At 45.5% G+C, this 17164-nt stretch overlaps 1 protein-coding gene across 1 annotated transcript in view; it reads right to left on the reverse strand.

Annotated features, from left to right (window-relative positions):
- The window catches only part of brm (ATP-dependent helicase brm), a 38522-nt gene that overhangs the window by 18554 nt on the left and 2804 nt on the right, over positions 1-17164 (reverse strand). The window contains exons 3-13 of the mRNA XM_084576759.1: positions 15362-15650; positions 14771-14968; positions 11805-12107; positions 10527-10909; positions 7775-7990; positions 5303-5476; positions 4401-4862; positions 2108-2238; positions 1450-1516; positions 940-1049; positions 147-369 (exon numbers count right to left, since the gene is read on the reverse strand). Coding sequence (XP_084432885.1) covers positions 147-369; positions 940-1049; positions 1450-1516; positions 2108-2238; positions 4401-4862; positions 5303-5476; positions 7775-7990; positions 10527-10909; positions 11805-12107; positions 14771-14968; positions 15362-15650 — 2556 coding nt within the window. The remainder of the gene's footprint in view (positions 1-146; positions 370-939; positions 1050-1449; positions 1517-2107; positions 2239-4400; positions 4863-5302; positions 5477-7774; positions 7991-10526; positions 10910-11804; positions 12108-14770; positions 14969-15361; positions 15651-17164) is intronic.

Consider the following 17164-nt stretch of genomic DNA (forward strand, 5'->3'; position numbering starts at 1 on the left):
TACTTTTTCTGACCTAGAAATGCCCTGTTTAGAGTAGAGGCAACTTTGTCACTAAGCGTGTGGCAACTTGTCGACCGTACGCCTTCAATTTGTCCTTGGCGTCCCTCTAAGCGAACTTCAGGTACGGGAACACAGTGTCGGCCTACCTGGATGGTCTTTCCCAGCCCCATCTCATCGGCCAGGATGCCATTGAGGTTGTTGTTGTAGAGGGAGACCAACCACTCGAGCCCCTTGACCTGGTACTCCTTGAGCATGCCGTTCACCATGAGCGACGCCTGTTCGCGCACTTCTTCCCGGATGGCGTGCGCTATGTTGTAGTAGTTCTGGTAGCCGCCAGCCTTGTACTCATCGTCCTCAGCTACAGCCGCCCTGAAAAAGCCACAAAGCCATTTTGTCACCAACAGCATGCTCAAACGTAGAAGGGACACACATACATTTTAAAGCAAAGCGGGCATATGCAGGGACCCTTTTTGTGCTTCGTGCTTTCGGACCCAAACTGCGCTTCTTCAAGAAACGATGAACACCCTCACCCACCATCCCTAGGCCGGGTGAACAAGAATGCTAAAGGAAAACTTAATGTAAACAGAATAATGAAATCTGCAAGCTGCAGCAGACAGTCTGAAATGGAAATAAAATAAAAACACTGCCATCTATGACTATGCGAAAGCGATTGTAAGACTGGGTTGTCCGTAGTCTCTGGGTTCTTTCTCGAAGCAGTTTGAGTCCCCCACCCCAAGTACTATACTAGTATACGTCGCTTCCACTAATGCAGTACTCTGCCCAAGCCTGTGCCGCTGGGGTCACCCCAAGGATAAAGAGGACCCCTGCTGTAAGGAAACCCAGACAGAAAGGCCTAGCTGCCTCTCAAATATCAGGCATGCAGTGGCCAGCAATCCAGCTCACACCAAATTCTCATGCCAATAGGAAAGTGGAACTTACTGAATTACACTCTTCACATGGTCGTCAGGCGAGGCCTCGATCTTTGCAACTGAAGTGACAGGGGCTGGTTGCTGCTGCTGCTGAGAGTTTTCTTCGCCTTCTTCCTCAGACTGTTCAAAAGACAAGGGCATCACTAATTAGCAGCATCAATTAATTAAAATAATTAGCAGCATGGAACTCTATCTGTTGCAGAGATTTACGTCGAGCAGTAATTTCAGCAGCCTTCACTGCAAAGCATTTAAAGCTTCTTCGACTAACATCACGCATAAAAGACGCTGCATTAAAAGCAAACAATTTTTTTTTTATACAAATAAAATGGTACCTACTGAACTGGCATATTCAAGTGTACAATCCTTCAAGATTTCTTTTCATAAGAACAATACATACATAGCTACCATACAATACATAGCTTACCCCGCCTTCCCAGCTAATTAAGCAAATTGTCCAATGATTATAAATTTCTCGTAGCGCATGTGACGCAAGTTGAACCGTTAAAACATGTGAGCTTACTTCTGTTGAATCATCAGTTTCACCGTCCTCCTCATCATCGCTGGCTTCTCTTGGTGCCACCTCAAACCTGGAAAAGTAAGGAGAAATAAGAATAAGCTTCTGCTTGTAGAAATGGTGTTCGCCAGTTGCACATCGAAGTTAAAATAGTTAGGGCTTCTTGTACTTATGCCCTTTATTTCTTGCGTGCTAACCAGCAAGCTTGACTCATAACCTAACTTGCCCGATACATGACAAGCGAAAGCAAACCATGCGAAAACGCAGCAGCATGCAGCATGTAGCTGATAATTAGGCCAAATGTTTGCCATAACCAAGCCAGACAGTAAGATACAAATGTGGTACGATACAACTTAGCTATGCAGCGAAGACTATCAAACACTGCTCCCAAACAACAAATAAATTGTCTTTTAAAGCTTTCTCATCTAAGCAGAAGGTAACCGCAAGAAAAAATTACAAGCATAACAATGTCGATACAGAGTGGAGCAATGAAAGGAAAATTCTGTTTACTGCTCTACTGGTATGGGGGAATAATGCAGCACCCAGGAGGCCAAAAGACATCGTTACCAACTGGCTACATCATAACCTAGCGTAGCCATTGTGGCAGTTTAGGGGGACTTTGCTGCGCTCGACTGAAATGCAAGGACAAGCGTTCATCGTGTACCCTGGATGCATCTCAAGCCACGTGTCAAGCTGGCTGGCCAGTGGGGCATCCTTCCCTTCGATGACCTTGCCAGTGGCCGTCTCTATGACGTTGACTCTGAGATCACTGTGCTGTGAGCTCTCGTCCACCATCTGAACAGCAAGAGAGAGAAAAATGGCTAGCATGTGAGGTTCGAAAAAGAAGCAAGATCATTCTCAAACACCACACTTAGGTACAATGCACAATGCTACAAGAAGCACATCACGGGCTTGTTTTGTTGTCACCAAAAAAAAAAAAAAATCAATATACTTCAGCAACCTGAAGGGACACTCAAACAACTTCAAGATGGCCTATATATACCCTCTCCTATAAAAGAGGCCAACAAACGAAGTGCGGGCATCACAGTCACAGGCGAAGCAAATGTCAACATTTTTATCTCGGTGTGTGAATCCCTGGGGCTGGAACTGCCGTACGATTCCAGTTACCAACAACAGTGTGTTTAACCCTTTGACTGTCAAATATTCCAAAAAAAATTCACTAAAAATGTCAACTTTTTTAAAACGTTATGTGTTTAGCGCAGTACCCGTATGGCAAAAATGCCGCGAAACGGAATGCAGCCGCAGTACCCGTACGGCAAAATCAGTCAAAAAGTTTAGTCACTAAAATCGTGGGTGTGAATGAAATGGTAGGAAAATCTTCTAAACTCCAGATTCCAGAGCGGCAAAACTGTTCACCATGTGCATTGCCGAAGAAAAAAAAGTAGAGCCACAAAAATCCAACCAATTCAATTCTACCGAGAACAACTGAATCTCGTCACCCTGAGCGTGCCGTTTAGGCTTCCGTCACATGAGAAGGGTAACCGCGGGGTTAGTACCACGATAGCTTGCCGGATTCAGCTTTGGTTAAGGCTAGCATAACACATATGCAATTTATGCTGCATATACCGAGCACTGTAACCCACAAAACAGAGAAGTTCCCATGCCTGCGTAAAATAATGCCCACTTGGATGACAGGCGGCAAGCTTCACTGTACTACATAAGTAACCAATGGTAATGCAACAAGTGTTTGGTCTAAATTTCGCAAGTTTTATCTTGCATCTCGCACTTTTTGGACAGTATCCGAAAAGTAGCAGAGTGAACAGCTGTAGCCTAGCAGTAGCCATCGTGCACTCCTATTGGTTGCCACTGACAAATTCCACATGACATGGTTGCGATGCAGAGAACCCAACCCATGTTTAACGCTTTGTTCTTTCTGGTCTCGGAAAAAATGCGTCACAAGTTTTGGGAAAAGGTCCACCATATAAACCGGAATATAAGTTGAGATTTTTACTAAAAAAAAAAAGCAAGTTAAAGTCGCCCTTTGTTTTATATAGCGGTCTTTACCAAAATTTGAGGCACAGTCTGGCAACAAGTGGTGTGCCTGCTCATGAACGGATAGCCAAAACCGTATCAACATCCTGCAGTTACTGGCATTTATTTTTCCATCTCAAGCGCATTTATCTCAGCGTGCACTCTTTCGTTCGACCTATGAGAGTATAACATGCATCATTAGCAATGAATAACGGCATGTGGAGGTAGTTTACAGTGGGTTTTCAGAATAAGTGATGCTCACCGAAGCGAACGGCCACATGGCCACCTTCTCGGCGACAGTTTGGTGGTTCGGCGTTTCAGAAAAGAGCATGCGGGACCGTGGACAAGATCAGCTGTTCACATGCAACTTTTCAAGAAATGCTGCAAAAGTAACACGCTTGACGAACTAGATGACACACACAACGAAGAAAGAGTTGTCTTGCGACAACACTGCTGAAGTTTGGAGTGAGATCGTAGCTCCGGTGATGCAGAGACACAGCCAATGTAAATAAATGCACTCCTCCATTTTTAATTTTTTTTCTCTTCACAGCAAGGGGGTCGACCTATATTCCCACTCGACCTATAATACGGTTTATACGGCACTCTCTAAAGAGTTGACGTGCCTTTAGTGTCTGTGCGCAATTACAGCTAAATTTTATATCATTAATTTTGCCTGCACTGAACTATTTATAAATTCTTACCTGTTTGCTGCAATAAGGCTTTGATCAACAGAGGTTGCAGAGACAGAAATAGGAATTCTTAACCACACTTCAGCTGGTTATGCAGCTGCTCACCAACACAATTAGCAATGGCCAGAGTTATATAAGGTTTCCAGTGTAAAAGAATATCAGTCAGAAAACAACATCCACACTCTATTTAGGAACTTCACCCAATCCTTCTCCCCCACGGTTCCAAAACTCGCACCACGTGCGCAGAGCGAGGAACCACCACGAGGCACCACTCACCGCATCAACCCCGCCATCGGAGGACGTCCCCATGCCGCCCTCACCACCGCTACCACCGGCCCCGCTGCCATCCTGCGAGGACTGTGCCTGTGCCTGTCCCTGCCCCTGGGGCTGCTTCTTCTTCTTCTTCTTTTTCTTCTCGCGCAACTTGCGACGCTGTTCGGCCTTGTGTTGGCGCACCATCTCGGTGAGGTTGTGGATGTACTCGTCCGTCTGGGAGAGCAGGAAGGCCAGCCGGCGATCCTTTTTCTGGTCGATGAGCTTGCGGTAGCCCTCCTCGTCCTCGGCCATGAGGCGCCGCATTCGCTCCTTCTCCACCCGCTCTTGCTCCTTCTTTTGCTCCCGCTCCGTGTTGGCGTGGTACGTGGCCACCGCCTTATTCACCTTGGCCACCTTGGCCTGCACACCTCTGTGGAACTCGCGGAAGTCCTTGCCATGTTGCAACACCGCTGCCAGGTACTCCTGCACACGTGACGGTCATGGTAAATACCGAGCGACGAGAGAAAGAATAGTAGAAATGTGATTTTGGATCAGGAGATTGGACTGAGCTAGTTCGTTCACTGCTATCCATGGAATGACCCAGAAAGAAAAAAATGAGGACGTAAAAGAGACCACACAACACGGGACTTTTTTCCTGAATGCCTTAGTCTGGTACGAAAAAAAAAAAATTGAAAAAGTTAGATGGGAAAGGGCATAAGGGTTCCTCTTTTATCTTAATTAGAGCTTTAGAGGAGTGGCACTAGTCCTATTTCCTGGTTACTTTTGGCAAAGGCGGCTCCGTCCCCGACGAAAGGTGAAACAACCCAACACACACGAGGCAAAAAAAAACGAGGTGAAACTGCGCAAAGCGTGTGCAGATAAAAATAGACAAAACGCCGCAGAACAAACAAGGATTGCCTTGCCTGGTGCTTCTGGCGACGCTTGCGCTCCTGCTCCAGCTTCTGCTGCTTCTCCAGCTTCTCGGTGAGGCGGGCCTCGCGGAGGCTCTGGCGCTTGGTGCGCTTGTACAGCTTGGGGTTGAGCGAGGTCTCCAGCGTGGTGTCCCGGCGCATGCACTGGACCACTTCCGCCCGCAGCTGCACAGCATGCGGAGCAAGTGCCCGGTGAGAGCTCTAGCAATGTAAGCGAGACCCGTCACGCACGAGTGTTTCAAGCTGCAATACTTTCGCAGCAGTTCTCCAGACTGTTCTCAAATTCAATGCACCAGAAAAGAAACGTTAGGTGTTAAATGAAACCCAGCCTGAATATACGTCCGAATGAAACAAAAACAAGATTGTAACAAGATTGTCAATTTTGCAGATAGAAAACAGGGGAGGCAGAACGTACAGGAATTTAATGCAAGGGCCCCTTCTCCATGTGTAAAACAAGGAGAAAAAAGAGGGGAAAAAAAAAAAACATCAATACAATGACTTGAGTGCAGGCTTACAATATACGCATACGAGGTGTGACACAAAATAAATGTGTGTAGCTTGAAAAAAAGAGCGGAATTTTAATGATTGAGTGGGTTCCCAGTGGTCAGACTGTTAATCAACACTACTACAACATTGAAGTATTAAAAAGACTGTGATGGATGGCTGTTGCACCAGGACAATGCACCCGCTCACACGGCCCTATCTGTCAAGCATTTTCTAACCAGCAAAAACATTACTGCGATGGAGCATCCTTCTTATTCACCTGATTTGGGCTTTTTGTTTATTTCCTAAAGTTAAACCTTGCTTAAAAGGAACCCATTTTACCTCAGTTAAAGAGGTTCAGGCAAAAACGAAGAATCTCCTGAAGGGCCTTCCAAAAACCTCGTTCCAGAACGTTACCAGCAGTAGCAGTACCAAATGCAGAAGTGTGTGAATGCTGAAGGCAACTACTTTGAAGGTGATAATGTCACAGAGAAATGATTCTGTGAGCATAATAATTTATTGGACCAGTCTCGTTTTTTTTGTCACAGCTCGTATATACATATATAGATAGATAGATATAGTCCCCAACCCCAACCCCTCCCGAGAAAAGTAATTTAGGACGACACTTGAGCTCCGCCTCTGAGGCTATCAACTCCCGTTTGCAGCTTTCTTGCAGATCCTCATTTGCGTACATAGGCTTTGCAACTCGCATAATCATCAATTTCATTATTTTTGGTTCCATTATCTCACAATACCCAGCATACATTCATAAGCTGCCATATTATTTGAAAGGCCACCCGAAATAGATATAAAGCCCCACTTAACCAAGCAGTATGAAGGCATCAGCGTGGCCTAGCTACCGGTAGCATGTCCGACTTTAAATGCAAGGATCCTGGAGGGTTAGCAGGGGCCGCCAAACCCTCCAGGACATCATCATCATTAGTCAGACCGAGGATGATGATGATGTCCTGGAGGATTTGGCGGCTCCTGCTAACGTGGCAATGTCACGTGGTCTCGTGATGTCACACAGCCCTACGATCTATCAGTGCCCAGCCACGTCACCTGCCGCCAGCCAGAGGTATGCCGTAATCTTTCCCTAACAATGCCAATGACAGATTTTCTAAAGAACAGGGCTTTTAATGACACCGTATTAAAAATGGCTTTCCGCGGCTCATCTCCTTAGGAGGGGTATGGCAACAGCTACCACCATTACCACAGGATGGCTTCACATGCACCTCTCTTCTCAAGACAGCCAACTAATAACAAAACGACCATGGAGTTGGGACATGCCATCGACACAGTGGTTTTATCTATCGTAACTGTAATCTGATGATTGAGCTACAAGACGTTTGAACTTATCCCTTTTCCTTTCTTCTCATTATTCCAGGTGATGAGGGTCGACCTATGCACAATACATCAACCGATAAGCGAGTAAAGGCAGATTAGTATGTCTGTAATATCGGATAATAACTTGCAGAACGACTTTTTACTTAGTTGTTAAAAATAAAACTCGTTAATATTACGGCACATATTTCAAGCAGATTAGTCAAGAAAATGAAGCCGACTTTAAAGGTATGCTGTTTCTTGGTTTCATTGCAATTGCGACGTTTAGGTATGTACCTGTCTTTCCCGCACAATCCCTGTACACTACCGGAAACTTTTCATTGTTTTTTTGTTCACTGCAGTCCGATCCCTCTTCTAACAAAGATTACAAAACTACAAGAAAACAAGCATTTTCTGCTTCTTTTGGCTGCTGTTTGCCTTTTTTTTTATTCACTGTTTGCACTTACCATACCTATTTGATTATTACACCCTCATATAATGACCAAAGGTTGTTATGGTGCAAATAAAAAAAAAAGAAAAAATAATAATATAATCGCGGAAAAGAAGCATGACAAGAGCTCTGGTTTCACATGATGATTCTCTCAGGAATGAAAAAAAGAAAAAGAAGCAAACCACAAAAAGGACAAATGTCATTACCTGCCGTTGGAAGTTGAGCAAGCGGAGGGCACGCAGTTCGATCATGGCCTTGATACGCAGGTCCTCGGGCAGGTTGGCGGGCAGCTTGGAGAGCTCCTCAATGCGGTGGGCGATGCGGCTCGTCAGCCGGTTCTCCTTCTCCTTGAGGATCTCGATGGGGTCAATGCCCTGCGGCTTGGCCACGGGAGTGATGCGGTTCTGCTTTTGCTGCTGCATCTGCACCACACGGTATTCACGCATGTACTACTTGGCGCTCCTGTCATTAATGCCAGCAGCAAAAGGGTGCAGAGTTATTTAGCTGTGCTCCTTATCATGACACTCCAGAAGGACATCTGAGCAGCATTCTAAGGCTCTGTGGGGCCAAGATGCTGAACAATAGAGCTGCGAAATTTCAGGTGTTGCTTCTGGCAGAAAAACCCTGAAATCCACACTAGAGACCAACCTACAGTCTATAAATGAGTTCCAAGATTACATCTCCTAAGCAAAGGGGGTCTTAATGCACAATGGAAACTGTGCCATTGAGGTACTCAGCAAGGGGATTCTAAATGAGAGATGCCACCTCTGAGCTTTGGTTTTGGCTACATATGGCATCCTCCAATCCTTATGTGATCCCAGGAAGTTTGTTTTGCTGCCCACAGGTGGCATGACAATTTGTGAATCTCCGAAATTCAAACCAATCACTGTGCTATATAACTGGCATGTGAAGAGATGGAGTTTTACCAAGAGTTAAATAAATGAGATCTCGATAGCGAGTACCCTCCAGTGGTGATACAGATAATCACTGAGCGAGCAACAGGCCAACAAACAGGATAACAGCTGAGCAATGTCAAGACCGGCCCAGCACTGACCTGCATGCACACAGTGGCACAAAAAGACTCAACGCTGTTATAAAGTTGACAGATTTGCAATCCTAACTGGCATAAACTATTACTAAAGAAAATAAAAAACCTCCCAGAAGTAACCTGAAGCGCAAACTACATAGCACTGCACGTGTTCTTGAAGCAACTAGCGCATGCGAACAAGCTAACATTTTCCCCCCCACTACCAGCAGATACAGTGACCTCGACTGCACAAAAGCGTTTCCCCTAAGCAAGCATTGCCAAAGCACACAAACAATGCCGTTGCTTACTGTGCAACAAGCACAGCGCGTAAGCACGCCTGCAACAGGCAAACGGGTCGCATTCAATGTAGTAGCTCAGTGTCGTGGTTGGCACCACACCAGAAGGCAGTGATAAGGAGCAGAGCAGCCTGACAAGGGCTGTGGCTTATCTCGTGCCTATCCTCACGTCTTGACGAGATAGATAAGGCCAGATCGCTTCCTCAAGCACCCAGAAGTAAGTTGGGCACGACACAAAGATCTCAAGGGCTTGAAAAAGCGAGCCCCATTCAGCCAATGGTGCAAAATGAGGTTGTTTTGTCACTGCACTTCTTACACACAGGTCTTTCTGCATCGACCCAGGAGAAAGGACTGACTAATCATGGCATCACCCAGTGCATCTAGTGCTAGAGTAGAGCAATATTTTAAGGATGAAGCGAATTTGAATATTAAAAGCAGAGCGCAAATCACATTAAATATTTTTCAAACACTGCCAAGTTAAATTTAAATGACAGATAAAATCTGCGAACCAAGGCTAGAAAAAATCAAACTCAGTAGAGGTCCTTGAATATCAAATTTTTCAGTGCTAAGCAAAATATTTCCAAATAGTTTCAAAAATTAGTATAGATAAGCTGAAAATAAAGAGAATCTTTTCACAAAACACAACTATGACAATTGCAAAAAAAATTTTAATTTTCACCCATCACTGGCGTAACTTGTTATACAGTTACCTGTAAGGCCTACCAAGTATTATTTAAGTAAGCAGAAATAACGCCGTAACACCATGTTACAATTAGTTGATAAGGAATGATGTGAATGAAAAGGGGTTTAATACAACATATTTGATGTATTTGCTCACATGAAAAAGGGAGTTTACAAAATGTCACGAACCCTTGCAGGGTGCGTACTTTCTTACTCAGAGGAGCGTTGCCAGCAGTCAATTTAACAGCCAGGCAAAGAAATGGCAAAACACAAACATGTTTTGGAGCAGCCATATTACAAAAAAATGCGCATTGTGGAGCAGCTATGGAGCAGAAATGCAATCATGCTTTGGTAGAAATATTCTGGAGCAACTTGACAGGATGCGGTCAAATCTTTATTAAAATCGTAAAGGCCTTTGGGCTGGACCAAGCTCCTAGACCTAAATAACGGGGGTCGAGTTGACGAGATTTTACCAAACTCGTGCAGGATTAAAGCGGTTGCCCCAAAGCGAAAACAGGAGAGCATGCGTATGTAGTTTGATGGTTGATGGTTTATGGGGTTTGAAGTCCCAAAGACTCCGGCTATGAGAGACGCCATAGTGGAGGGCTCCGGAAATTTTCACCACCCGGGGTTCTTTAACCTGCACTGGCATCGCACAGCACACGGGCGCCTTGCTTTTTGCCTACATCGAAGAGTGGCCACTGCTGCCAGGATTCGATCCTGCATCCTTGGGTGCATGCTTAAGTGCTCTGCCAGTTCCACAATGCTCTCAAGGCATGTTTTGCAGCTGCTGCCTTTCTGACGGTGCAGTGATAGAAAAGGATCGCAGCACCAATTCCACATTTTTTGCCGGTAATCACTACTTGCTGATCGAGCTATTCTTGAACAGTATAAGGCCTGTCACATCACAACATTCTTGAACAGTATATGGCCTACCCTTGTCACAGCCCTCACCTGCATCATGGCCGGCATGGATGACGGTGGCCCTGTACCGGGGCTTCCACGTGCACTCTGAGGTGGCGCCTGGCACCCAGGCCGTGGACCCTGCTGTGGAGGTACCCCGCCCCCAGGAGGTGCTCCGGCCCCTTGAGGTGGCGGAGTCGGAGCTCCGCCCCCCTGGGATCCCATCATGGGGTGCGGCTGGCCATGGGGAGGTGGCGGCACTCCCGGTACTGCGCCCCCAGGGGCTGGTGCTGCCACTGGGCCATACTGGGGACCCATGGACGCCCCGCCTCCTCCTCCTGCCTGGCCACTGCTGGTGCCATACTGCTGCGGAGGGCCCGCCCCCATGGGTGGAGCAGGCTGGGGGGACGGCCGCATGGAAGGTGACGGGGCTCCTGCAGCACAAAATGTAGCGTGTTCAGACGCGATCAACCATTTAAATGAATTAACGATTTAAGGCAAGTTATTCATCAACCGGATTGCCAAACATCTGAAGAATAAAACAATATAATTTAATCTATCATATTTTTATTTTTTTATATTCAAATTGAAAAATTGAATAGTTCCATACTCTTGTTAAGCCGGAAAGTGCTTACGAAGCGTGCACTCAAGCCGCAATGGCTGCCATTTTGCAGTATTACATGAAGCAGTACCAAAAGCAGTAAGCATGTCCATAGTCGGGTACAACTTAAGTCTGCAGTAACTCCCATACACAATCTCTCTGCGTCAGTGATTTGCTGTTAATGTTTTTCCGGTTAGCTCAAAAAAAAAAAAAAAAAAAAAAAAAAAAAAAGAAGAAAAAAAGCTAGGCATCAAGCTGGATTATCAGCTTAAGAATATCAATGCCTCTGGCTTCTTCACTATACCGTAAAAACCCGTATATAATACAGACCCGCATATAATATGAGGTGAAATTTAGGGGTAGCAAAACGGGAAAAAAAAAAAAAAAGAATGTTTTCACCCACATGTAATGTGAGCGAGGGAAATTTTTCGAAACCTTTTATTTTCACAGCATTTCGCACTCTTCATTTCATGGCCAGTGGTCGTTTGTCGAACTTTCTAAAGAGAGTCCTTTATCCGTGACCACCAACGTGACTGTATTTCCTATTAAAATGGGACCTCTCATGTTGTCACCTTGAAACTGCATGTCTAAACTGAGATGCAACGTGTGCCCAAATATTATTTACGTACTCCCTCTTAAGCACAAACCATGCCGTACACCCCTGAAACTTCCAATGCACAACTGCATGCCGGCTACCCTATTGGAGGACAGTCCACGCTCCCTCTCACCGGGTGGCCTGTGCATGTATGGTGGTCCCGGCTGCGGAGAACCTTGAGGCGTGCTCTGTGACGAGGCAGTGCCCTGAGCCGCCAGACTAATGTGGTCTGGCACGGGCTGGTTGCGGGCCAGCAGCTTGTATGCCATGATCTGGGCCCGCAATTGCGTCAGTTGTGGCGGCGACAGTGGTGATGGTTTTGAGCCACTGGCCCCGGCACTGGCACCGCCACCTCCATCTGCAGCTGGGGGCGTGTTTGCCGCAGACCCATTGGAAGGTGGTCCGCTGCTGCCGGGGCCTCCACCACTGCTGTAGGCTGGTGGTGAGAAAGACAAAAAGATAGAAACAGCTCAGACCTCCCTCTCAACAATCGCAGACCAATCATATAAACAGAAACTTCTCACTTCTTATCATTTACACATCGAAATATGCCAAAATTTGCCATAAGCAGACTCTCTAAAGAAGACCTCCAACGGACTGTAAAAGGATTGCGAGTGCTTCCAAAAAGCATTTGTGAGCACGCAGCCTGCATTCTAATATCTCTTAAATGATGAATTATAAATTAAATGGACATGTAGAAAATAAAAAAAGCTGGCCAAAGATTATTATACCTAATAAATCGTAAAATTTATTTGCAGCTCTTGAAGTATTTCAATTCACGATATGCTGAAGTAACTAGTTTCAGCGAGACATATTTCTATACATGCGCAGTTAGAGCAAACTCTATATTTTCCTACATATCCTTCAACTCTAGCTCAATCCTCTCCCAGTCCTCTATTTTTTAAAGCAGGCGCTGGCGTGACACCTGGCGACGCCGCGTTTCGTCGACCTTGCCTTGAGCAGCACGTGGCTGACGCGGGCGTGTCAGATCCCCGCCGCGGCAGGAACTAGCACTATCTATTGAGCTTTCTGGTAAGTAGGCATGAATAGACATTCTCATGACTAAAGGTTCATGAATGAATGAATGAATTGTTGTCATCAATAAAGCAGTTTCTTTCTTGGCTTTCAAAGTTGAAAGTTGGCAGTTGTGTTTGAAATATGCTCTAAATAAAAAAAATACTGACAAGGTACTACTTTTTAAAAGGAAACTAGTGTTTGCTAGCAGGGACTACCGTCTGCTATGTAACAAAAGGGTCATGTACGTTTCAAAAGAAGCCTGGAGACTGCACGATCATCTTTTTCTTTATTGTCTGCTTTCTTCATACCCAGGACTGTGGGCCAAGCGCGGCTGGTCTAAGCGCTAAAGCCCAACAAACAAGGCAGCGCTTGCAGAGTGCTGGTGTTTCATCTACCGGTATTGTCAGTCGCGTCGGCAGAAGAGAGCAAACAAATACATGAACGCGTACGAACTGGCGCCTATAGATGTACAGGGTCTTGAATATTTGAGGCCCGGCTTTTAAAAACATCCTATGTGAAATCTACTGCACAATTCGAGCTGAAGTAAAGTTCACAAAGTAGCAAAATATGGTATACGTTATTTGATAAGTGATTCAACATCGGTACTTCTCTAGATTTTCCGGAATCGACGAGAAACTGTTCTCAGTGGCCTGCACAATTTTCGCAGAAGAGAGTCGAAAAGCTGCTTTGACATGGTTCGCCATCCGTCGAGCAGCGAGGAAAGCGCGCCAATGGCCGGGATGGCACTTCCCTCGCTGCTCGACGGATGGCGAACCATGTCAAAGCAGCTTTTCGACTCTCTTCTGCGAAAATTGTGCAGGCCACTGAGAACAGTTTCTCGTCGATTCCGGAAAATCTAGGCAAGTACCAATGTTGAATCCCTTATAAAATAACATAGACCATATTTTGCTACTTTGTGAGTGTTACTCCAGCTCGAATTGTGCAGTAGATTTTGCATAAGATTTTTTTTAAACCCGGGCCTCAAATATTCAAGACCCTGTAGATATGAAGGAATCGTGAAGTTCGGTGGATTGTCTAGTGCATGTAACACGCCACCTCCTAGGCTTCCTATTCAGCCAGTGACATGAACCTATTCCAAGAGCAAAAGGGAGAGCTGGCGCGAGGGCAGCATTGGCAACTTTGGCCTCCACAGAAGCGCATTTCTAACACTAATGCAGCACCTTCAAGCATAGTTTATGGTGCCGAAAACGTTTCATTTTCATTGTTTCTCTTCAGAAAGTGCTGCACAGACATTTCAATACAGCAGCATAAGTTGAGTGCGGTCGGCTGTCAAAGTTCATCCTAAACAATTAGCTCGTGCGAAGGACTATTATCTTCAAAAACCAGAAACACTTATCTTCAAAAAATAAAAAATGCAAAGGCTTGAAGGAACACCCGGGAGAAATTGAAGTTAGCCCCCTCAATGACAGAATGCTGTGCTCAAAAACAAGACAGGGGCAGGTGAAGACAGAGCTTATATTTACAGTAAAAGCTAAAAAAAGTAAAAAGAAGTAATGGAATGCGGGTGCTGCCACCATCGTCCTCGAAAGCAAACTGCAATGGCATCAAGACAGTTCACGCAAATCCTCGACACCTGGCTACCCCGCCATTCACTTTCAAACGTCTTTTGCAGCTCTGAAAATGTCAACATCGGGTAAAAAAAGGCCGTGGAATCACAGTGACTAGGAACACAAACTGGATGTAGTTTTCCTAAATGTCCTTTTAGCATAAAATGCAACAATTCAGGCTAAATGCACTGCAAACTTCACGTCTTTTATGCGTAGCTTGTTTCTACCTTTCTTCAGTTTATGCATGTCTTACATTTGCAGAAAATATGTTAGACTTGCTTTAGCCTTTCCCAACAATGTTTGCAATAGTTTTGCATAAACTGTTCACTTTTAATAATAGCTGTGAAAGGCATTTAGGCCAGATGCCCCAACACATTTGACCATGTCGGGCTCAAAGTTAGTTGCATTCCTGCGACGGAGCAAAGCTAACTGCTGCCAGGAAGGTCAATATAACCTTACACCGCATATTTGTGGTACTGCTGCTGGCGCCAACAATTTTGTACTTGCTGCCTACCTTGTGAAGCAGGGTCAGAAGGCTCCGATCCCACAGGTGGGTGGTGCGGGTGTGGGCCAGGCTGATGAGGAGGGGCTGTTGCGGATGCTGCTCCCACCCCCTGCTGCGGAGGGTATGGCTGTTGCTGGTAGGGCCCAGCACCCCCCCCATAGCTGCCCGTCTGCTGGGGACCCATGCTGTAACCATGTGGACCTGGCCCTGGACGCAAAAAAACAAAGAGGCTGGCTATCAACAACTATGCATGAAACGCTCATGGCATAGAGTTGCTGCAGCCTTGATCGGCCAAGCTGAAAGGCTTCTATTTTAAACGGCTAGATTGTTTCCATGAGGCCTAAGTAAGGGTTACATATTATAATCAGTGCATCAGCTTAATAATCCTTTTTCACGTGTTTGCCATTCCGACGATGCACCTTTTCGGTGACTGGCCCACTACTCTGCATTTATTGCTCTAATAAAGCCGCCTGTCCTTATCACTGCCTTCAAAAAAACGAAATGAAGGCTAGCTGCTTCTCCAAATCAAAGACGTTATATCAATATTTTGAAATCCGAAGTGTGCATAGCAAGAGCTGTTTAGGCATGGAAGAACCTTGCCTGGACCCATGTGCTGTGGCGGTGGAGGGCCTTGCGGCGGAGGAGGTCCATAACCATGGTGTGGTGGCGGTGGTCCCTCATGGGGAGGTGGTCCCCCCATAGGTCCTGCCCCCTGAGGGGGAACAGGTGGTGGGCCCATGATGGGGCTGGGAGCCCCCGATCCACTCCCGCTGCCTCCAGCACTGCCCCCCGGCGGCTTGCCACCCCGGCCGCCACCCATGCTTAGCATCTGTGGGTAGCGAGGGTCGTCTGGAGCCATGCCTTTCTCAGACTCCATGTTGTTTATGGCCTGCAAGGTTGGCGGGAAAAAAAAAAACAGAAAGGAATGATCTTTATGCTACAAGGCTTGCGTAGAAGTAAACAAAAGAGGAAAATGAATAAGCTGATCCGGCTCATGGAGGCTTAAAACTATGCACAAGGCTAAGGTCTCACTACATTTATGGCACAGCAAGATCATATTTTGGGTATTAGCAACAAAGAGAAAAGTAACGCAAAGCCCGGTCAACCAGCTTATCCCTGTGACAACACTGGCTCCAACAAGTGCATTTACCACTGCGAAATAGATATTCGCAGCTGCATGTGCCTAGTCAATGTGCCAGTCAGGGAGACTTGAAGAACGAAAACTTCTGCACATGTGAGCCTCCCTTCGTTTCTTTTGCCTTTCTGTTGTTTTTTTTCTGCAGGCAAGCTATGTGATGGTTCTAATGTAAAAGGGCTGGCTCGCACGAAACTGCTTTGGAAGAACAAGAGACCATGAGCAAGTATTAAAGGCAAACCGATGTAAGCTCAGTGCTTAGCTTCACACTGATCTCCAAGTGCCTGTTTATGTTCTGCATTCCCACAAAGCAACCGAAAGGACATGCTCTCGTCAAAAATACACAGCCATTCAATGTCTTACCAGTGTTTTCAGATACAAACTTTACTTCTTTAAATGCTAACAGTAGCTAGATAGTTTTGTGCACGCCTGCCCTCATTGCAATTTGCAAGCTTTTTGCAAGTTTGTGTGTGTTGGGAAAGCTCAACTGTCAATTAGAAGCAGGAGGCTACTGTTAGGACTCTCTTCTTCCGTCCAGAAAAGCTTAAAGACTGGTTGCCCATTTACCAAGGCCTACTGGTTTCACATTTTGTTAGTAAAACAAGGCCACAGAGCTACCTCACTACTGTGGCATGGTTGGCAGTTTAGCATAAATGGTGTGACTCATTCAACTTGCTTTGACGATGAAGTAGCAAGAAATTTTTAATATCCAAAGCTTGTTATTGCTAACAGTTTTGGGTTTAATGTCATTATATGCAAGCCACCGTGATGATAACGCCTGCAGGCAAGGTAAAAAACATTTTCAATATAAGCCATGCCCATGAGCACAATATATTGTCAATGTAGTTATAATGTTATATAAAAATTGTTCTGAAAAAAAAAAAAAAAGAAAAAGAAAATGCTGCTGCTGTTGGCCAATAAAAAAAGTAGCCATAAACTGTTGTGCTAGCACCACCCCCCAAATCCTTATATGTTAATAATAAGGTAATAAGGTGCCACTCTCGACATCAGTGTAGTAGAAGTGCTTCATCTCACAAAGTTACACAAGTAAATCATTTTTTTTTTCTAGTTCAGAGGAGTTTGTTTCTAATGAAATTACATGGACATGAGTACACATTTCTCACGGAAAAGAGATTTTCCAATCCAAACCCAGTAGGCTGCAAAACGACACTGAAAGCAATGCCATTATATCTTCGTGTGTGACACCACGTCACTTTGATTGTTACTTAAGGCAGTGAGTACCTAACGGCAAATGGCATTAAATTTGT

This window comes from Amblyomma maculatum, chromosome 8 (assembly GCF_055883805.1).
Source record: "Amblyomma maculatum isolate TAMU_Amacu chromosome 8, ASM5588380v1, whole genome shotgun sequence".
Taxonomy (NCBI): domain Eukaryota; kingdom Metazoa; phylum Arthropoda; class Arachnida; order Ixodida; family Ixodidae; genus Amblyomma; species Amblyomma maculatum.